Here is a 23,443-nt window from a genome sequence, read left to right as displayed (position 1 = left end):
AAACAAAATTAATTTCTCTAGGGGGAGGGAAAGGGCTTTGCAAACTGTGAAGCGCTGCAGGAAAAAGCAGTTAAATGAAAAAGACAGGATGCAAGAAAGCAGTTGTGTTTGCTGAGCGTAAACTGCACTTCAAAACCAAGCTAGAAGAGACATATAGCCCCCGGAGGTGGCACACTTTGGAGGGGTCTCCTAGAGAGAGATGCACTTGGGGAGACTGGGAAGCCAAAGGAAATGGGCCAAAGTTTCCCGGGGTGTCTGTAGAACCCGGGACCCGCCCGCAATGCCCGTGGATGCACACTCGCTCTTCTCTTCCGGCCTCGAGCTCCGACGCGCGAAATCTGCAAATTCTCCCTTTATCTGCAGCACACGCTCGCTCATCTTCGTTCTGGCTGGAATCAGGGTAACCGTTCCGATGATTATATAACTTCCCGAGCTCAAGAAAGACAATCCAAAGATAGGGATGATAAAATTTTTTTGAGGGTGGATTAAAAATTTTTTTCCCCAAATGTAAGTTACAGAGCGCACAAAAAACGTACAAATACCCATATTTCCACCACTCAGAAAGAATAACTGTTAACATTTTTATTTACCTAGGAGAGGAGTTTCTTTATTAGTCATCAAATAAACCATTCCTTTCCTCCAAATCCCAGCAAATCTGAAACCAAATAAAGTCAACCTTCCTCTCTTTATTATCCTCCCTGTTCACCTCCACCCCAGATTTAACTTAAGGGGAGATTCCAGGACTCCCGAATCCCCTCCGTGGGCTTTTCACATGACCAGGTCTGCAAAACCTGGCCCCAGTGAACAGCGTCCCGCGGAGCCCGCAATCGTCGGGTACACAGCTGCATTTTCTCCTCCAACCCCAACTCCCGCGTGCAACTTTGTAACTCACGCTCCCGCCAGGGGGCCTATTTGCTCGGCCCGTTTGGCGGAAGGATTCCGCGCGCCATCACAGTTACGCTCGCAGTCTCCGCCCCCTTCCCGCGCTCTGGCCCCGCCCCCTCCCTGGTGCCCTATGGCCCATAAAGAAGTCCCGGCCGGGCCGCTGCACTCCCCGCGCGCATCCGTGCGCCGTCCGAGGCTGGCTAAGGAGGCGGCGGCCATTTTGTTCTTCTCGTGGTTCCAGTGGGGAGAGAAGGAGGAAGCAGGGAGTGGGGCGGTTGGGGGGGACCCGCCGCGGCTTTTGCCACCGCCGCCACCACCACCATCTCTGTGCTCGTGGCGTGGGAAAGGAGGTGTAAATCCCGGGCGCGAGCCGGCGGCGGCGCCACTGCGGGAGGGTCGGCGGTGGGAAGGCGATGGCGGATATAGATAAGCTCAACATCGACAGCATCATCCAACGGCTGCTGGAAGGTGAAGGGGGCGGCGGGCGGCTCCGGGGACTCGCGGGGGGAGGGGGATTTGGGAGGCCTTTTGGACTTGCGGCGCCGAGAGGAGTGAGCCCCGCGAGTTCGCCCGCGGGCCGGGGGCTGCAGCGGGAGGGAGGCTGCCCGGGGTTCCGCACTTGGGCCAACCCGCGGACACTCCTGGCTCCACTCATTCATTGCACGAGGGTGCAGCCTTTCTACTAGCCTTGAAATTTGAAAACTCCGCTCCCCACCCCCACGTTTCCGGTACGTACCCCAGTGCGCCCCGCACACCCGACCAATCTTTGGATGAAGGTTGGGGGCCCAGTCCAACTTACAGGACGGCACGTTACGAACTTTCTGGTCCTCGTTCTCTTGGAAAGCAACACGATGGGGATATGGATTCCACCGGGCTTGGGGCTTCTTTCCTATCCTGCTCATTTATATTTTTTGTGAGGCTGGGGTCGAGGGGCCCATTACTTGTTATTTGGTGACGAACGTTCGTATCTCAAGGGGATATTGGAACTCATCTCCTCCTGCCCTTCCAAATACTCTTTTTAAGTTGTCCTTATCTTGAAGAGGTCTCCGCGGTCTTTTCTGAACGTGCCTCTGAACCGAGAAGCCAGCAGTGATGACAGTTTCGTTAGGATCTTTCCAGTGTGCCAGGCTCTGTGTTAAGCGCTTTGCGTTCATCGGATAAATACAGTTATGATATTAGCCAGCGCTTTTAAAGCGCTTACTGTGTGTCAGGCATTTTTTGGAGGACTTTACAGATTTCATGTAATACTCCCAACAACCTTACGAGGTAGGTGCTATTATTTTTTTACTGTTTTTCAGAGGAAAATAAGACTCAAAGAAGTGAAGTCACTTGACCAAGGTCACACAGTAACAGTCAAGTTTCAAACCCAGGCAGCCAGGAGCTACAAGTCATTCAAGTCACCCTATGTATGAAGGAAGGAGGTGTCCAGTGGTTGAGCAAAGGTTAAAACAAATCTTAAATATTGGCTGTGAGACTCGTGAGGTGCCTGGCAATTGATTTATATTGATGTGGGAGACGGATGAAGTTAGTTCGGATTTTAAGGAGGGACGCCGAAATGAAATCACCCCTCACCACCCCCCAAATTCCAGAGCACATCTATCAATACTAACATCTAATTCCAAACTTTGAAAGAATTCACATCCCTTTCTTAATTTGAATACTGGATAATGTAGATTTGGCTGAGTTTTAACTGCTTTTTGTCTTTGTACATTTCTACAGTATTGTTGGACTATAAATGCTGTGAGAGATGGAGTCGAGAGCATAAACAGTTGGACAGTTCTGGTGTTAGAATTTGCAGATCTTTTGTTTAAGTCATTAGAATGAAACTCCTAAAAATATCTCTTCTTAATCTCTGTAAGGTATTTTCATTTTATAGTTTCTTAAAAGAAAAACCCATTAAATAGACCCCTGAAATGTTGCTGCCATTGTGGGTGAAAACCTTATTTGTTCAGTACCTGGCATTTATTTAAGAACCACACTTTTTTTTTTTGCACCTTCATGAATGTATTTATTTTCTTTTTTATTATTATTATTTTTTTATACAGCAGGTTCTTATCAGTCATCAATTTTATACACATCAGTGTATACATGTCAATCCCAATCGCCCAATTCAGCACACCACCATCCCCACCCCCTGGGGTTTTCCCCCCTTGGTATCCATACGCTTGTTCTCTACATCTGTGTTTCAACTTCTGCCCTGCAAACCGAAGAACCACACTTCTAATGCTAGTTACTACAGTTCTTTGATTTATGTGAGGCAACAGTGGGTCAGAAACGGATTAAACAGTTTGCAATAAGAAAAGAACTTAAAAATTTTTTTTTCATTCAGAAATTGTAAATTCTGCATATCTATGCAGGGACACGTGCGACTAGTTAAGAGCTGGCTTTATTTCGTTGAGAAGGCAGGAAAAAATGGAATCTGTGGATTAGAAACATTAGAATTTTAAGATTAGGTAAGTCTTGTTAAGTCCAGGGTTGCCCATAACTCTTGTATTCATATAACATTTTGTTAATTTTAATCTTGTTTTTTAAATTGTGCCAAGAAATTTGCCTTGATAAACTTGGATCATTTATAATGAGATCAATCTTTGTTTATTAATAATTTCTATGCATGTTTTGTACTTGAAAACCAGATTTTTTTAACATTTCATTTTTTTCATTGAAATTAATAAAGCATTGTGTTTTAGTTCCTCGGGAATAAGCTAGCTGCTCAACAGACGTAAATTTCCTTCTTTTCTAGTCAATGTTAAATTGGCAGAGAAACGGTTGAAAATGATCCATTGAGTATATATATAATCCAGGGTAGAAAAGGTTGATAATAAATTCTGTGATTCCTTTTTTTTAATGCCCCACAAACTTTTTCCTGTAAAAATTTTAATTAAGATTTGAGTATGTCTGAAAATGGAGGGAAATGTGAGTTTTGTGGCCTTGTTAGAATTGTTTACATGTTAGAGACTGTCTCCTTTTTTAAGGTGGGGGACTGTACAAGCTAAGTGAGAAGTAGTTCGGTAGTAGTACTAAAAAGACCATTCAAAAGTGAAGTCTTATTTAAGAGAATACCGTGTTGGTTTTAGATTTTAGTCACTACAGCTTTGCAGTTCTTTTCTACTCTAAACTTTTTAGTGAATTTTCCTTAAGGAGGCATCACTTCTGCAACCCACCGCAGAAGATCTCTGCCTTGTGGGTGATAAAACCTTAAGGTTGTCACTCCTTCGTATCATTCATGTTCACTTATTTAAATAACTGCACAGTAAAACTTTGGATTTAGGGAATAAGCCAGCTTCTGGTTTGTCTCATAGTCCTACTGTGTTGGAGAAAAGTGAGGTTTGAGGCAGAGTAACTTTGTAAGTGATCTCGTTCAGGGAGCGGTGATGGCTAGCGATTTTCTTGCAGAGCAGGCAGTTGTAACTTGTTTTCACATCCTGATTTGCCAGAAGCATCTTGGCTCTGAAGGTGGCGATTGTCAAACTGAAAGACTGTGCCAAGCTCTGCACAATTGCTTGACTTGCTTTAGTGATTTAAATATGACCTCTGCCCTGGCCCTCAGACAGCGTTTACTAACTTAATCCTCTGACTTGTAAAAGTAACCCGTGTGTTTAGATTTTCGGTGTGAAATGAAATATGTTTATATTGCAATGTTTAAAAGACAGGGGTCCTGAAGATAATAAAGGACAATTGTAATGGCAAAAAGAAAATAAAATCTTAAAATGCTGACCAAAGGAAAAAAAAAAATCTTTCCTAATGAGACCTCTGCAATTATTTTTTCTTTACACATCAGATAATTTCACCCATTAGAGGCTTTTCTTGGAATCAATGATCATAGGGCATTTTGCTGATAAAGACACTAATATTAAAGTACTGTGTTACTAATACTCTAAATTACAAGAAGTCTGTGTTGTGAGCCCCCTGCTCTTCCCACCCCTCCCGCATGTCAGTTGTATGCCGCGTCCTCTCCTATAAGGTAAGGCAAGAAAGCTCTTTTAGAGGCACGATCAGCAGCTTGCACCAATCCGAAACCACGGCATGAAAGGATTACTCTCCTTGTGCCCACAGTGCCTCCTCGCCTGTCAGTAGCAGGAGGCAGCAGTGAAATCTAATGGGATGGTGTGTGTCATTCTGTTGTGCTTGAGGGAGGGAATGTTAGCCCCAGCAGTGAAATCTGACGGGATGGTGTGTGTCATTCTGTTGTGCTTGAGGGAGGGAATGTTAGCCCCAGGAGCAGGAGGCCAGGCTTTCCTCCTCCAAGCTGGGGAAATGCATGCCATGCTGCGCCATGCATTGGTAGCCCGTCTGCAGTAGAGGTTGGTGAGATTGTTTTATATCTGGGAAACTGCAGTCCTATAATAACTTATTCTGCAAAAGTATGTGCCACTGCCAGTCAGTCTGCTTGACTAGGGTGAGGATTACTGATCTTGAAGCAGGGAAATCATTTCACTTAACCTACCATCACGGCTGTTAGTAGACCTTAAAGATTGAATTGTGAAGGAGATAATATTCTGATATGAATTGCTTTGTAAATGAGGAAGCTGGAAAATCTTATTCAAGAAGAAAAAGGAAGGATTCAATCTCTTTGGAGTTTATAGAATTCTGGGACAAATTTTTATGTTTTAGGATCAGACCACTGTATCCAAAGCATGTAAAAATAGATGATTTACTTAATGGTCTTGATGTTTTATCTGAAATATCCAATTTCACCCCTACTCTGGGGTTTACTGGCATCCCTCATCTAGAGGAGAGTGTATGTCACTGATATTAAGGCTTATGAAAATGAAAACCACTCATTACAAACGTAGGTTCAGATGTGAAGTCTAATCAGTGGTAATTTATCAGAATTGGTGGCTAGACTGTAGAGAGTTAAACATTTTTCAATAAATTGGCTTCACTCTAGGTGTAGAAAACTCAAGGTTCTTTATTGAGAGCAATAGACAGTGTTTTGCAGCTATATCCTGATTATCTGCCTTGAGAAAATTGGTGTCACCTTTAAATGCCCAAAGTATAACACCAGCAGTTAGGAAAGTCAGGATGGGGGAGGAGTGGTTTAGAAATTAAGATGGCCAGAAAGTGGATGTCTTCCTGCTGGTGACTTTGCAGAGAAACCAAGTGATTCTCGATTAACATTTTTGTGGCTTATATTTTTTGTAGAAAAGAACTTCATTGTTTGCAGGAAAGTTTTAATGTTACAAATATTCACTGTTTTTTGTTTGTTTTGGTTTGAGGTTTTATTTTCCTAAATCTGTCAGATACTGTGAGGTTATTGATTGTCACTGAAATGAATACGATGTGGCATATTGTTAAGATTGCCACCTACTTTAATAGGATTATCTTATTAGCAAAATCTCTGTTGATTTATTTTTACACCGCTTGTGCCAGTTTTAGGTTTTAAAACTTGATTATAGTTCAGCTGAGGCTTTTTGGTGGGTATGCTCTTCCTTGTCTATGATCTTCTTTTAACAGTTAAGGGGCAAGAAGAACACTTGCTTATTCCTCATAAATAATCCCAGAGTAGTCTTAAATTTCCCTCTATGGTTTTCATCTCTGCTTTGTTACCAGGCTGTCAGAAAAGTTAATGTTGTTTTGTGAGAAAAAGCTGGCATTGCAAATAATCACCAATGGCATTCTTTTATTATATCAGGTTTTTATCAGTTTGTTTTCAGTAAAATTGCATGGGAGTTTTTATCACGTGCTCATGTTAGTGATTTGCCAGATAAATAAATGATCAGATAAGTCAGAACAGAGCAGTCCTTGCTGGTAACAGCCATAGTGCATTTTTTCCGGAATCTACCATTTTAACCAGATAAAGAAAAGTTTTCGCTCAAAAAACACACGTTTGGGAATTCCCTGGCGGTCCAGTGGTTAGGACTTTGAGCTCTCACTGTCGAGGGCTCGGGTTCAATCCCTGGTCTGGGAACTAAGATCCCATAAGCTGTTCCCCCACAAGTCGCACGGTGCAGCAAAAAAAAGAGAGAGAGAGAGAAAGAGAAGTCACACATTTAAGATCTAAGTTGACCGTTTTGGTATATCAATCACTAACCTACGTATGTTCACTGTGCCTGCTGATTTTATTTCCATGCAGTGCCTAGCACCTGGACTTATGAGAAACATTCCACCTGGAAAATGGAATTCTTATTTGTTGGAATATTTTGGATTCTGTTGGCAATTGTTGAAATAATTTGATACATGCAATTTGAACTACTACTTAGGAAGGTATCATGAGGAGACAGCCCTTGAGTTTCCCACCTAGGGTCTCCTTTTTGTGTAGGTTTCTCCCATCATGCACAGAGCACAGTGAGGGTTTTAAACCACGAAGTAGTGACTGATTTTATTGAGCAGAGCTGTACTGTTTGCATTTTTTCTTTGTAGCTAATAGCGATAAAGTAGATATTCAAGCCTTTGTGTTTTTAATGGTATTGAAGATGTCCCTGAGATAAACTTTTAGTTTTATAGTTTTTAATGGATGGTTAGTTTTAGCTACAGCATTTATAATAATCTGCGGTTACCTAGTTTGTCTTATTTTATGCATCCTCCACTAGAATGTAAACCTCTCAAGAAAAAGGACAGAGTTGTCTGTCCTGTTGCCCAGGTATCCCCAGCATCCAACACAGGGTCTGGCATGTAGTGGTGCCTAGCAACTATTTTGTTGAATATTTGAATGAAGCATGGTAAAAATGAATATTGAAAGTCTTAAACAGATTACATCATTTAGTTCTTATTTAATGCTTCCTATATGTAAGGATGCCTTATGATTTTATATCCCATATCAAATTTTTCTTAGGGAGCAATGATTGTTGGAGTTTCAGTAGTTTGTCCTATAAAAACTCCTTTGGTTTAGAAGCTTAATGAAGAAGAAATTCCTTTTTTTTCACTTTTTCATGTTTATTATTGCTTATGAATTTGTAAAATGACAAAAACAGTTATGTGCTAGTTTACTTGCTTTCATTTGTTTTGTTTCTAAGTTAATACCGTATATTTTAAACTTATTTTCAAGATGAAGAACAAATTCTTAATTGGGAGGGTGGTCTGCTGGAAGCACTGCTTCAGACCTAGAATCAGTTGGGGCCTGGTGTCCTTCTTACAAGCGCTGTGATCTTGGACCAAGTTACTGAGCCTCTTCGAGCCTGTAACCCAAAAAAGTGACAGTGCCTAACGTCATGGGATTGTTGTGTTGAATGGCAGTATAAAGCCTGGGAAGTGCTCGGTTCGTGTTAGCTACAACTAATGCATGATTCTATTTGATGGACACTGAAAATAGTGAAAGTAGATTTTTATGCTGTTAGCCAATAGGCCATTTTTAAGAAATGTCTGCAGTGTTCACTCAGACTGCCAAAACCCATTTTGAAATCTTTATCTTCTGTTGCATAAATTATCTTCAACTTGAAATTTAAGAGTAATCCTAAATTTTCACAACTAGAAACTCTAGTAAAGCCTATGGGGAAATGACACTATTGCTTTGTAATTTTAAGGCACGGACAATTTTTGTTCTTGTTTTTTGCTAATCAAAAGTATATAGCTTGGGGGCTTCCCTGGTGGCGCAGTGGTTGAGAGTCCGCCTGCCGATGCAGGGGACACGGGTTCGTGCCCCGGTCCGGGAAGATCCCACATGCCGCGGAGCGGCTGGGCCCGTGAGCCATGGCCGCTGAGCCTGCGTGTCCGGAGCTTGTGCTCCGCAACGGGAGAGGCCACAACAGTGAGAGACCTGCGTACCGCAGAAAAGAAAAAAAAAAAGTATATAGCTTGGAATGCACGCTAATTGGAATGCCACAAATTAACAGAGATTTATTCAGACTTCATCCATGCAACACATTTTGTGCACCTACCATGTACTGACCATGGGCATGTACACTGCAGAGCAAGTGGTGTGGTCCTGGCGTTTACACTCTACCAGGAGGTCCAGATGAATAGGTGGAAGCAGACTGGCAATTATAATACACAGTGTGTGCTGGGCAGTGACCAGGTGTTGTGAGAGAATTTCAGAAAGCATAAAGCAGGCTTGTTGAGGGAAGAGGAGATGGCTAAGAGAGGTTTTCCAGAGTGAAGTGATATCTAAGCAGTCACGAAAGATAAGCAGGTATTCGCCAGTTGGTAGATGGTTTTGGCAGTTTCTATTTTTATAATTTTATTTTTTGAGCTAATTGTAGGGAATTTAAGAAGCTTTGGGACTGTGCTGTTTTTAATGAGTGCTGTTCATCAAATATAAAATATATCTTGATTTATTCTGGAAAAACTGCATTTAATCCTCACTCCAGTGCATATATGTGGAATGTAGAAAAATGGTACAGATGAACCTGTTTGCAAGGCAGAAGAAGTAGAGACACAGAGGTAGAGAACAAACTATGGACACCAAGGGGCGGGGGGTGGGTGGTGGATGAATTGGGAGACTGGGATTAACACAGACCGCACTAACTAAGAGGTATAAAACAGGTAACTAATGAGAACCTGCTGTATAGCGCAGGGATCTCTACTTCACTTTGTTGTACAGTAGAAACTAACACAACATTGTGAAACAACAGTACCCCAATTTAAAAAAAAAAATCCTCACTCCACATTAGGAATACTTTTTAAATTGTTAGTATTGTTCTTTACTAATCTCTGTACACTCCCACTTGAGGGACAAACAGAATAAGAGAACTAAAATTACCATGAACTCTGTCTAATGGTGGTAGTGGGAAGCCTCCAAAACCAGTAAAATTTATATTAGCAGCATTGATTTAATCTGATGCATTGGTGTAATATGATAGCATTCATATTAAAAGAATAGCCTGTGTGTTCCTTATAGGTGTAAGTCAGTTATTACATATTCTCCCAAAAGACTTAGAGTGGGCTATTCACTTACAGGTGTGGGGGCTCTTCTGAAAAAGATTCCAGTTGAAACCAGAAGCATCTAGGAGTCCCCTAGCCAAAAATAAAGTTTCCTTTTGGGCAGTCTGCCCAAACTTCTGGCTGACTTGTGGTAAAATCACTAATGATTGGGGTTTTCTGGCCAGTGAAGGAGGGATCCCACTATCTTTTCATTGGGAGTGTTTCTTGAACTCTCTCCTTTGTGTGTCTAGAGAGAAAAAATTACTTTGGTTCTGGGAAAAAAATCATTTTTTGTTGTACAGATAGCTCAGTTGCTGTTGTAAATATTATATACGTGTCTATTTTGAATAATTCCCTCAAAAGATTATCCTTACTATGCTTTCCCTTTAATTGCTTCTTGTTTCTTAATATTTGATCAGAATGAGATTGGCAGTCGTTTAGTTTAGTTACATATTTTGGGGTCCAGAGAGGTGATTTGCCCAAGCTATAAAATCAAGACAGAAACTTGGGGCTTCTGGCTCCCAGTTCAGCACACTCAACATTTTCTCTTTTTTTTTGTGCCCTTCAAGAGTTGGACTCTTCTCACGTGTCATGCTTTCTTATTTATTGTCTTTCATTGAAAAAAAATAACACCCTTCCATTTCTGCTCAAAACTTGTTTCTTCAGGGAATTCAGTTTCAGTGGCTATTCAGGCTGAAGGATGGCTTCCCCTAAGACAATATTTCTCAAACTTGGACACAGCCCTTTTTAATGGGAAAAAATTCTCAACAGACATCAGAGCTTTTTACTTGTAGTTTTTATTACTGTGTAATGTTACTTAGATATTTACAGAACAAAGCTAGAGTACAAACCAGTTAAACCTGTTGCTCTTGTTCAGCTATTAGGCCAAATGATTTTGTGATTTTGAATACAAACAAAGCCTCCAAAACTGATAAAATTTAAATTAACAGCATTGATTTAATCTGCTCATCACTTTATATTGGGTTTAATGGTGGAAAGATGTAGCCTTAGTTTTGTATTTAGTCTGGTCCGGTGTTTTTGCTTCAATTCTAATTTGGAGAATGCTTGCTTTCATAAATCTTTTGTACATAACAAGTATTAAGACTTTGATTGCGAGTTTTTGGCAAGCAGGCCAGTTCATAACTGTGAAATTAAGGTAAGTTTAGCAATTCAGTGCTATTTTTTATGTATTTAATAACTGTCTAGTCTGTTACAACTGGAATCAAAACAGAATTTTATTTCCTACTACTACTTACCTGCTGATAAATGAATTGTTATAAGGCCAGAGGATATCTTGTACTTCACTTTGATAGTAAGTAGAACTCAGAGTGCTCTGATGCGGGCACTTGGGAGTTTAGGACACTTGGTACTGTGCCATTTCTTTTTGCCTTTTCTCAATTTTTATCTGTTCAAATTACTAGGAAACCTTTCTCACAGCACATGCTGACATCCTTTGCCCTGTAGAGGCATGATTGTATTCACAAATGCAGGCCCAGAAAGTTGCACAGCAAAATAATGCACAGCAAGCATACAGTGTGTTTTAATGAAATGAAAACAACACTTAAGTTTTTTCATAGATAAATCTGGGACCCTTGAGAGACCTGTGGACCTCTGAAAAACACTGATTGAGTGGGGAGATCTGAGCATTTCCAATCTCACATTTTAAAACGAGAAATTCTTAGAACCAACTCAGTAACATGACAATCTCTAAAATCTCCTGCTACACAAATACTAATTCATTTATAAGGCTGGAGAAGGGAAGACAAGATGAGAGGCAAAAAGAGCTGGCCTGGTGGGCGGGTTATAGGTGAACCAGGCCAATTGTATGTCTTGGATGCAGAACTGAGGCCTTGAGCTGTGCCCAGGGGGAGTCTGATTTCGCAAGCGATAATAAGACTTTTCTAACACTATTCATACACAAGAGAGGATGACCCCTTGATCAGGATACTGTAAAGAAGTCTTACCTTGGTGTAGAAAATGCAATTAAATCTCTGAAATCCTGTCTTAAGATTTTAAGATTCTAATTAGGCATTAAAATCATGTTCTTTATAAGTGTCCTGAAAATAAAGCCCAGCCAGAAAGTAGTTAAACTATGTTTTTGCCTCCTCTTTATTTAAAACTTCTACCTTTTCCGATATTTTTAATTTTTACATTAAATCTTATTTTGACTTCTCTTGACTAAATTGGGGTTTTTCTCCCCTACAGTGAGAGGGTCCAAGCCTGGTAAGAATGTCCAGCTACAGGAGAATGAAATCAGAGGACTGTGCTTAAAGTCCAGAGAGATCTTTCTTAGTCAGCCTATCCTACTAGAACTTGAAGCACCACTCAAAATATGTGGTAAGTTTTGGCACACTAACAGTTATCTTTGGTTACGTGATTGATTGACTGAGTCAAGGATATATAGATGACCTTGTGTTAGCCAACAAAATTATTTACTATTTATGAGTAACCTGGAACTACTTAAAATTAAATAATTGTAGCCTTAGAATAAATACCTCTAATGGACTTAATGTGCTTAGATGTGCTTCGCATTTTCTTAAAATTATTTCACTAAACGAATATAAACATTGCAGAAGAAAGGAAAGAAATGAAACAGAATGGAGAGCTAAAAAAAGGCCTGAATTATGAGTATATAGGGATTATATTTAAGCTTAAAGCAACACTGGTTATGCCTAAAAATATGCCGTTTTGTAGTTCTGTTTCTACATGATAGATGCAGATAACTGGTATAAAAACTAAACTCTATCTGAGAAATGCTGTATTTATTCTTCTAACATATTTGACTGCATTGATGAATCTTGTGGTGTTTGTTTTTGTTTTTAAGTAAAATGCTCTTTGGCATTATCTAGCAGGGAGACATTGAAAGCCAGATGCATTGGTGGGTGTAGTGTGTGTACACCTTTGTTCACACCGGGCCAGGGCTTGTTAAGAGTGCAGCACTTCTGCTGACATGATCCCCAGAGACTGAGCTGTCGGAGATCTGATATTGATCAGCCAACCTGAAAGGAAAACCGTGTTACTTGGCAAGAAGCCCTGCCTAGGCATTAATAATCCTTTCCATAAAATAAAGTCTCAATTAGTTGAGTTTTGTGTGAGAGGCTGGATACACTTAAAATTATCACTAAGCTCAGTTGAACTAATAAATATGATACAAGTTTGGAAATTAGTAATGTTAGTGGTTTGGACTATATGTATGAAGACACTATGTAACAAAATTCTTGCTTCTAGGTGATATCCATGGACAATACTATGATTTGCTTCGACTTTTTGAGTACGGTGGTTTCCCGCCAGAAAGCAACTACCTGTTTCTTGGGGACTATGTGGACAGGGGAAAGCAGTCATTGGAGACTATCTGCCTCTTATTGGCTTACAAAATCAAATATCCCGAGAATTTTTTTCTTCTCAGAGGAAACCACGAATGTGCCAGCATCAATAGAATTTATGGATTTTATGATGAATGTAAGTACTTTCTACGTCTAAGGAAGATTTACTCAAATTGAGATTCTTGGTCATAAACTGAACATATTTCTGTTAGGATTTGCGAGTTTAGATGTAGTGTTGTAATTTCTCATATTTACTATTTCATTAACCTGTTTTTATCCTGGTTTTCTTTCTTGGTGTAAAATAATAGCACTCATTGCCGTATAATAATGCCCTGGATTCTTGTATGATGTGATGATTAGATTAGGAAGTAGCGATCACAGTGGTGATTTCTTTAAGATAATTTTTGTGATGAATAGTCACAGATAATTTAATTCTTAGTACAACTCTCAGAATCTGTCCACATAATTAGCTTCGTTTTTGACAGCTTTGAGATAAAATCTCATTTTGTAAACCTCATCCATCTTAAGTGTACAATTCAGTGATTAAGTAAATTCATAGTTATGCAGCCATCACCACAGCCCTATGCAAGCACTAATTACTTTCTGTCTCTATAGGTTTGCCTTTTCTAGACATTTCATATAAATGGAAATTTGCAATATACAAATAATTACTTTTTGTAATGTAGTTTTTTTCCTTCTGGCACATCTGCACCCCAGGAAAAATAGCAGTTACTATCTGAAATTGTGCTGAAAGGAGAAAACAGAATTGGGGGGGAAGCTAATTAAAAATATTTGTATAATTCATACATTTTATGACCCATTTTGGATTATTTAGTTGAGGTGCACTTTGAGTTGATAATTGACAGAAACAAGTTTTTGTTTCTTTTTTAAATGAAATAAGCCTTTTATTTTTATTTATTTTTTTACAAGAGTCTTTTTCTTTATTTCATTTTATTTTATTTTTTTAATTGTTTATTTTTGGCTGAGTTGGGTCTTTGTTGTTGCTCACAGGCTTTCTCTAGTTGCGGAGAGCAGGGCTGCTCTTCGTTGCAGTGTACGGGCCTCATTGCAGTGGCTTCTCGTTGTGGAGCACGGGCTCTAGGCCTGTGGGCTTCAGTAGTTGTGGCTCGCGGGCTCTAGAACGCAGGCTGAGTAGTTGTGGCGCACGGGCTTAGTTGCTCTGTGGCATGTGGGATCTTCCCGGATCAGGGCTCGAACCCATGTCCCCTGCATTGGCAGGTGGATTCTTAACCACTGAGCCACCAGGGAAGTCCCAGAAACAAGTTTCTTAAAGCCTTGAAAATAATCAGTTTTGGTGGAGAGTTTTATTGTTGGTGCTGCTGTTTTTAAGTAACTATAAAAAAAAATTTTTTTTTTTTTTAATTAAAAAAAATCCTTACCTCTATCTTCCTTTTGTATTCATCATTTCTGCCAGCAGGAGAGTTCAGGCTGGGAGGAAAAGGAATTTGAATTACTAGCACTTGCCAGTATAATTATAACAAGACTGGTAAAGCACTGTCACTGTGACCCTCCCCTAGACTGTAATAATAACCTATAGTCTCTCAGGGTATGGTGTTTTTCCATCTCAGTTTCATATAGATGTGTTCAGCTAGTGTATTTGTTAGAAGTACATTGCTAGAAAGGTTATGTTTATAGACTTAGCCCTCGTACTCGCAACCTCTTACATGACTATATATGTATGCCTATGGCCCTGAGACCCAGCTCATAAGATGAGGCTGGAGGAAATTAACTATACTTCAGTAAACAATTAAAAACAAAACAAAACAGGATGAGGCAGGAGGGATTACCAAGAAGAAAAATACTGTGGGTTCTGAACTGACTGGGACACCTGAGTTGGTCAGGAAAGATACTTGATATTGACAATGAGTCTATTAGAGAAGTACTAGTAAGGCAGTCAGTACTCCTTAGGTAATGCAATGAGAGGCAGAGAATTTTATAACATTTTGTTTCAGGTATTTGTTACAGATACTACTTTTTAGAACAGGTTCCTTTTTACACAGCTGTTAGCAAGTATTTTAATGTTTTCATTAATGAAGTTCAAATCCATAAGATCTCTTCGTTGTGACATATATCCTAGTCTAAGGGTATTGGCTACATCATTTTTGTTTCTGTTTAATGTGAGGCCCTATGATTTAGAAGGTCAGCACTGATTGGAATCAGTTTTGACTCTTGTTCGTCCTCAAGACTGATGTAATGACCTTGTACTCCAGCTTTCGCCTCTCCCATCAGGCAGGTAGAATTTGCCACCCAGTCTATTTGTGGGCCTAAAAGTGTTCTTGACTTAGGTGGCTTTCAGTTGATGCTTTGCCAACTTTTTTTTTAAAACCTTGATAATTTTGTTAAAATTTTATTGTACTGAAAAATTTTATTCAAATGGAAATTGTCATGGAACAATTTAAAAACCACTGTTTTATGTGGTAGAATTATTTCCTAAGTGTAACAAGCACTCTGTGCTACAATTCCCCCCCCGCCCCCCCCCCATTTTATGACTGTAGTCCTGGAAAAGCCAAGGTATCTGTTGTTGGATAAAATGTGGATGTGTGTTATCCTTTTCTGATACAGAGCTGTCTGGTCTATAGTAATAGGAAACTGCATTAGGGGTTCTGGCTCAGAATCTGAGGATTTGGAAGCTTGAAGAGACCTTGGCAATTATCCAGGAATCCTGGAGCCAGATGCTCCTAGTGGTCTGAAGTGGCCTTAGGGAGGAAGTGTAGAGAGGAGAGGAAGCAGGAGCCCAGAACTTAGTTAAGATGCTCAGAGACAACAGGAGGAAGAATCTTAAAAATTTTTTTTAGTTTGTTTATTTTTGACTGCATTGGGTCTTTGTTGCTGTGCATGGGCTTTCGCTAGTTGCAGTGAGCAGGGGCTACTCTTTGTTGTGGTGCACGGGCTTCTCATTGCGGTGGCTTCTCTTGTTGCAGAGCACGGGCTCTAGGCGGGCGGGCTTCAGTAGTTGTGGCACTTAGGCTCAGTAGTTGTGGCTCGTGGGCTCTAGAGCACAGGCTCAGTAGTTGCGGGATACAGGCTTCGTTGCTCCACGGCATGTGGCATCTTCCCGGACCGGGGCTGGAACCCGTGTCCCCTGCATTGGCAGGCGGATTCTTAACCACTGAGCCACCAGGGAAGCCCAAGGATCTTAATTTTTGATAGAGAAGCCAACAAAAATAGCAAAGGAATCCATAAGAGTAGCTGGAGTGCGTTGTGAAACTAAAGAATCAAGGAGTGAAGCACACTTCAAGAAGGAAGAGAATCTGTTGGCACTGGCAAATGCAGCATCTGAGCAAAGGAAAAATCCAGGGGAGCCATTGGAATGTTGTTCAGAGACCGGCTTCAGTAGAAAATGTAGACAGAACCAAATCACTTTTATACATAGGGGTTAGGACAGCCCAGCCCTGTTCTTGTATTATTACCATTGTTGGAAATTGGAGGTGCACAGGTTCCCCTTCAGGCTTTTGTAGAGAGGAATTCTGTTAGGCTTCCAGAAAACTCCAGTGAAGGAAGATATGAGACAAAGGGAATTAGTGGCCTCCAAAGAAATACAAAACAGGGTGAACCATGGTGAGGGTTATACCCAGTCATAGAGAAACATAAACTATTAGGAGAAAAAACAAAAATCCTCCTCTGCAAAGGGAGAAGTCAAATGTTTGTTGAATTTGCATTGCGCTTCAAACCTGTGCTAAACTTTCTCCCTGACTTGATTTACAGTGGAGTGGAAGATGGGGTTCAGGAAGCCTGTTGCTTGGGCCCTTGTCGGACTCAAAAGAAAGGGTACATTGAAAGCTGTAAACCTTTCAGTATCCACAGGATAAAAATGGAGAAGAGACTGAGGACAAACTTGGTTTAGGAGTAAGATTGTGCTTTTAACCTTTGGTGTTTTTTAGTATGGAGTGTACAGGAGATGAAGGCACCCTAACAATTGGGTCTTCCTCATCCAATTCAGAAAGATTTGTATTTCCAGGGTTTATGAGTGGGTTTTTTACTCAAAACATAGTTTTCCTGTGGAAACAGTACCTGAAAGGTATGCTTCTGTTCAAAGCACACAGTGACTCCAGAATGCATGGAATATATGGGTTGGTGAGGTGGGAATATAAACCACCCTGTAACATTTTTGGTGGGGGGGCATTCTCAGTGTTTGTGCAGCATGTTAGGGTTATCCTGGTGTGCCTGCAATAAGCAGTCTGTATTCCTCTGTAGTCGTTGTGCTTCCTACTAGAATATTTAGGGGGGCTGGGAATTAAATGGTTCCAGTAGCTTATTGAGGGTGGTGGTAGATGAGATGGGTGTTAACTCTCAGAGGCTTCCTCAGAAGGAAGAATATAATGGCACATGTGTGAGTTGTTCTTAGTTGCCTTTAGAAATAGGAACCTACTTTCAGGTTGAGAGTGGACAAAACAGACTAGATGTCAAACAGATTTGGTGTTATCAAATAATTGTTGAGGTTTAATGGTTATCCTTAATCATTATATCTAGAATTCTGATTTCAGACTTCCATGGAATTTTTAAATACTTCATATGAAACTGTAAGTTGTTGCTTATAAATCAGACATCTCCAAGTATTATATATATCTGATTCTCTCTTTTTTAATAAAAGCATAGTTTTTGTTTACTTAAGGTAGTCAGAACCTGCCTTGGAGGACTTGTCCTGAGGGAATGTACCTACAGAACACCAGTCTCTTTTTAACCATCCCAAAATTTTTACAGGTAAAAGAAGATATAACATTAAACTATGGAAAACTTTCACAGACTGCTTTAACTGTTTACCGATAGCAGCCATCGTGGATGAGAAAATATTCTGCTGTCATGGAGGTATGCGGGCTGATTTTAATTCCACATAGATTTTGATCTCTTCTAAGGAGTGTACACTTTGATATTTATCATCCCAATGAGTTATCATTGGGATAACTTCCTCTGTCAGGTAACTCCTATATTGCTGTGTTACATCTTGGGTCCACTCTGGCACATCCAGGATCATTTGGATACAAGTCCAGAGTACCCAATTGATTTGTTACAGGGAATTAAGGGTTCTGTAACAGCTTTGAAAATAGAGCAAAAGGATTTTTGAATATAAAATAAACAATATGCTGTACCATAGATCCGCTAGGATACTGAAAATGTGAATAGACTTCCCCTTGGTCTGTTTTTGATCCTTTCCTTTCAGAAATTTTTCGACTTAGATGTTAAAAGTTATTTTGCTTGGTGGTTGTGCTGTATATGATGTAATTAAAATAATAATTGCAAAGAGGATTTCTTTTCATCTGTGGTCAGAAATTAGACAACCATCAAAGAGCCAACTCACTATATTTTAGTAAATCCACTATCCCTGCCTTCCTTATATACTTAAACTGGTTTTGGTAGAGTTGGGCACGTGATTTTAAACTCATGAGAGTCAGCTACATCTGAGCTGGTGTGATAGATTTTATGGTCCTTGGACAGCGCTGGTTTCCTAGAAAGCTACATCACCTAAGTGTCTGCATCCTCTATGCCCAGTCACTACAAATGGTCAGCAGGGTGCTCTCTATGTTGAGGTAACTTTCCATATGCTATTTAAGCACATTGTGCCTTGCAAATTAGTGCATGTAATAAGTTCCAGACAGAGCCTGCCGCCTTTTTTTTTTCTTTTTTTTTGCGGTACACGGGCCTCTCACTGTTGTGGCCTCCCGCATTGTGGAGCACAGGCTCTGGACGTGCAGACTCAGCGGCCATGGCTCACAGGCCCAGCCACTCCGTGGCATATGGGATCCTCCCAGACCGGGGCACGAACCCGCGTCCCCTACATGGGCAGGCAGACTCTCAACCACTGCGCCACCAGGGAAGCACCACCCCCGCCCCCCGCCGCCTTTTTTTAACCAAAGCTAAATAAGAAAACGTAGCAAAGATTTAATGTAAGCCTTTGTAAGAGTCACTGGGTGTCTCTGTAGACAAATGGATCTGTTAAAAGTGGTAACATCGTTTTTATTTTATTTTTTTTAATTTTTTTTTAAGTGGTAAGGAGCATTGCTACATGAGCCTTTATTTTTATTATTATTATTTTGAATTTTTGAATTTTATTTTATTTATTTTTTTATACAGCAGGTCTAACATCCTTTTTAAAGTTCTGTTTTCTTCAATTTTTTTTTTCCGTTTAATAGGTTTATCACCAGATCTTCAATCTATGGAGCAGATTCGGCGAATTATGCGACCAACTGATGTACCAGATCAAGGTCTTCTTTGTGATCTTTTGTGGTCTGACCCCGATAAAGATGTCTTAGGCTGGGGTGAAAATGACAGAGGAGTGTCCTTCACATTTGGTGCAGAAGTGGTTGCAAAATTTCTCCATAAGCATGATTTGGATCTTATATGTAGAGCCCATCAGGTATTGATTTTGAATTTTACATGTACACTTAAGAGCATGTGTATGAGCACAGATTCTCCTTGTTGATTTTGGTGGGTAGGTATTGCTTATTTATACAAAACGTCTCTGGAAGTGTGACCTACAGGATATCAGGCTCAACGGGAAACTGAAGAGTGGTTTTACCCACCTAAAATTTGCACCTCCTTATACTGAAAATGTTTTCTCTCCAAGGTGGTTGAAGATGGATATGAATTTTTTGCAAAGAGGCAGTTGGTCACTCTGTTTTCTGCACCCAATTATTGTGGAGAGTTTGACAATGCAGGTGCCATGATGAGTGTGGATGAAACACTAATGTGTTCTTTTCAGGTAGAGGATGCTTTCGGCATTGTTTCCTTTTATTATGTCTGAATTTTACTGATTTTTTAAAAAATGCTACTTTCTGCCTACTATTCATTTATGTTGAGTAGACTGAATTTTTATTTTCCCTTAACTGGTGTTTGTCCTAGTTCAGTAATGAGTGAATTCCTTTTAAAGGAAAAAAATTATCATAGAACCCTTCCTCCAGTGTTGAATTTAACTGTTTTTACATTATTTAAGTGCATAAAGACCACAATATATTAGCTTCGTATGCTTATGGCTCCTTTACTATAAGTCTAAAACTACAGTGTCAGTGCAACGTTCAGCTAAAATTAAATCACCACTTGCACGTGAAAGTAGTACTGACTGCCATGTGCCAGATGTGCTATGTAATTACTCACTTCTCCCACCACTTTTCTCTAGTCTAATTTCTATAAAACCTCTTATTGATTCACCATGACATCATTTGGCCTTCACTTGGCACAAAAGAATCATTTACACATAAAGTCTACCTCAATCTTTTTCTCATTCACTTGTTATGAATAAACTTGTATGACTTCAGGCTAGCCCAATCATAACAAAAATACAGCCACTGAAGTCATGAGGCAGTCATCAGTTAACTGAATTTAAAACAGGTGTTTTTTGTATTTAACCAAGTATCAGGGAGAGCTTGCAGCTCCCAGAGATTGTGACACGATTCCCTAGGGCAGGGGTCCCCAACCCCCGGGGCCAAGTTAGGAACCCCCCAATCCCCGGGGCCAAGTTAGGAACTGGGCCGCACTGGGTGAGCGACTGAGGCTTCATTTGCCGCGCTCCCCGTCGCTCCTCATCCATTGCTTGCATTACCGCCTGAACCATCGCCGCCAGCCCCGCCCTGTGGAAAAATTGTCTTCCACAAAACCAGTCCCTGGTGCCAGAAAGGTTGGGAACTGCTGCCCTAGGGGTTTGAGGGACACTATTCTAAAGAACTCCCCCCCACACACACATCAGAAGGGATACCTAAAGGTGTGACTTCCAAAAATTGTCATTTTATCCATAGGCAAAATAATTTGTTCAGCTCATATATCTTAGCTGTTCATCAGAGCATTTATTACCAAAATGTTTGTCAGCTTGGTTTGTATTAATATGCCGGTGGGGACTTCCAAGTTGTTGGGTCAGTTTTAAACAAAAAACTTTCTGAACAAAAGATTTGAGTGAAATTTAAGATTTGAGGTTGAGTGCATTTCCTAAAATGCATGGTCTTTTGAATCCTTGCAGATTTTAAAACCTGCAGAAAAAAAGAAGCCGAATGCCACGAGGCCCGTAACACCTCCAAGGGGTATGATCACAAAGCAAGCAAAGAAATAGATGTCATTTTGACACTGCCTAGTTCGGACTTGTAACATACAGTGTATACCCTTCGTTTTTAAAAGTGTGATGTGTATTGGTCAGCCTGCTCAAAAAGTGTTTGTGGGCCCCCCCTTCCATGTTTGACTTAATGAATAGTATTTGCTGGTTATAACAGCAAATGAAAGACTCTCCACTCCCAAGGAAAAATGTTTTGTTTTGTTTAGTTCTCTGTTCCTTTTTGCAAACAACTTTAATGATGGTGTTAAAGCTGTACACCCCAGGACATTTTATCCTTTCTAAGGGGTGAGTGTACAACTGATCTTTTTTTTAATTCAGTACAGCCCATGAATAATGTAAATGCTCACTTTCTTTAGGATATAAAGAGAGCCCTAGGGTGCTCAATCTGTACATGTTATTGTCATAAAATGCATATTGTTGGATACAAACCACTGTGAACTCTTTTTTGTTTTTTTTCAAAGGGATTGCTTTTTTTCTCATTGTCTTATGTACAAGCTAGTTTTTATAGCTATCAACATTAGGAGTAACTTTCAACCTTGCCAGCATCACTGGTATGTATATTTAATTAAAGCACACTTTCCCCTGCGATATACTTAAAATGACGATTAAAGCCATTATTTTAAATGTTTGTGACTCTTCCTGAAGCCAAAGTTTCTGTTGAAATATATATTGACACCCCCCTAAGTACAAGGTGGCATGGTTGTGTACATCTGCCGCCTTTATGGGGATTCAAAAACAGGTTTTTGAGTTTGAATAGCAATTAGTAATATAGTGCTGTTTAAGCTATTAATGATTAAAGTTAATAACATTTTGTACGATTTCCATATAGCCTATTCATTAAGTAATCTTTTTACAGTTACATCAGGCCTGAGCCCGTCCATTCAGAAAGCTTCAAATTATAGAAACAATACTGTTCTATACGAGTGACTGATTATGCTTTCTTTGGCCTACATTCTTTATTCTGCAGTGAAGTTGAGGCTTATACGTCAAAACAAAGGAACTAACTTACTATCCAGCAGTTTATACAGAACTCACAGTATCTATGACTTTTTTAAACTAAGATCTGTTAAAAAGAAATATGTTTCAACAGATGACCATGTATAATACCATGTGGTGAAAATAAATTCAGACTTATTAAATGATGAACTTGTTAAATTCTCTCAGTGTCCGTTTATCAGCACAATACACACAGGAGAACTGTCGATGGCATATTGAGTAGCCTTTAATGAATAAATTGCTCTGGAAACCACACAGTTTCAACTTGGATTTGTCTTCCTTCAAATAGTCTGTTTTCCAAGATGGATTATAATATGGATGCTCATGTTCTTCGAGTTCTTACCTGGATATAACTAAGTTTCTGAAGTAGAGCAGTGAGATTGAACTGTCTTCCCCTACTATTTAGGGAGGTGTGGGACTTAGTGAGTTGTGACATCATCTGTATCCATAGTTTTCTTTTTATCTGGGTTCATTTGAACTTGGCAGTAAAATTCAAGAGCTACTTTTTAAATTATTATAAATCATCCACCAGTGTTTTTATACACAGATCTTTGCTCTCTTCTCCCTTCCCTAATTCATATGGAACACAGTGTTGTGTCCTTTTATATTTGTCACAAGTGTGTCAAATGCGTATTTCTCGAGTACATTAAAAGTGGGTGGAGAGAGTATCATTTGAAAAGCACTTTCTTTTATCAAAAACTGATGTCTCTTAGGGAGTTGGGAGAGGACCTCCTAGTGAGGGATTGTTTGAACTGACATTTGCTTGTGGAGAGAAGAGCAAAGTCTGCACTACAAGTTCTGGCCCTGAGGCATAGGCTGTGTCCTTATCCCCAGTGTGCTCCTGACTTGAAGGAGGATGACCTTGTGAGCTCTAGCTCCTTCCTGCTCCATGTTTGTGACAAATTCAGAGTTTGCATTATTTTACTTATGATATTCTCCCAGATCTCTTTGACTACAAGAAGAAGATGATGAACAATAATTGGTGTCAGTTTCATAAATCTTTAACCTATGCCCTGGACATTATCAATTGTATCACTTGTAGGATTTCAAAATCCTATAAAGTTGTACAATTGGGCCATTTATAACCCATTGGGCTTGGGTTATAAAGTGTGGAGTGTATTATCTAGCTTAAAATTCTTCCAAAAAGAACAGGCATAGCACTGGTTAAGTAGAGAACAAAATCAATCTTTGGTTTTAGGACATAAGATCTTAGGAGAGACTCAAGTAATTTCAAACTAGTATGTGATGACAGAACTCGAGGCTTTGCCTTGTAAATCCCAGTCTGCACTAACCTTACCTTCTCATTTGTCCTTTATCTCCGTGTGCAGTTGAGGTCACATCTGCCTTTATAAGCTAGTGGTTGTACTCAGTCCAGGTCCTGGCTCCT

At 40.0% G+C, this 23,443-nt stretch overlaps 1 protein-coding gene across 11 annotated transcripts; it reads left to right on the top strand.

Annotated features, from left to right (window-relative positions):
* Nucleotides 1–1,298: 1,298 nt before the first annotated feature.
* PPP1CC (protein phosphatase 1 catalytic subunit gamma) lies at nt 1,299–22,296 on the top strand (the record flags this gene model as incomplete). 11 transcript variants are annotated; one of them, XM_079717332.1, is made up of 8 exons in its annotated part: nt 1,299–1,353; nt 11,887–12,015; nt 12,910–13,140; nt 17,727–17,831; nt 19,154–19,377; nt 19,588–19,722; nt 20,971–21,031; nt 21,917–22,296. In XM_079717332.1, 8 exons carry the CDS (start codon nt 1,299–1,301, stop codon nt 21,985–21,987), a joined length of 1,011 nt encoding a protein of 336 aa, XP_079573458.1. The 11 variants fall into 11 exon arrangements, with proteins under 11 accessions (XP_079573458.1, XP_079573459.1, XP_079573464.1 ...); XM_079717333.1 differs by having other exon boundaries at nt 12,910–13,144; nt 17,734–17,831; XM_079717338.1 differs by having other exon boundaries at nt 11,887–12,018; nt 17,769–17,831.
* Between the last annotated feature and the right edge of the window lie 1,147 nt (nt 22,297–23,443).

This window comes from Hyperoodon ampullatus (genome assembly GCF_949752795.1).
Source record: "Hyperoodon ampullatus genome assembly, chromosome: 13".
Taxonomy (NCBI): domain Eukaryota; kingdom Metazoa; phylum Chordata; class Mammalia; order Artiodactyla; family Ziphiidae; genus Hyperoodon; species Hyperoodon ampullatus.
This window is presented reverse-complemented; position numbering and strand designations above follow the sequence as displayed.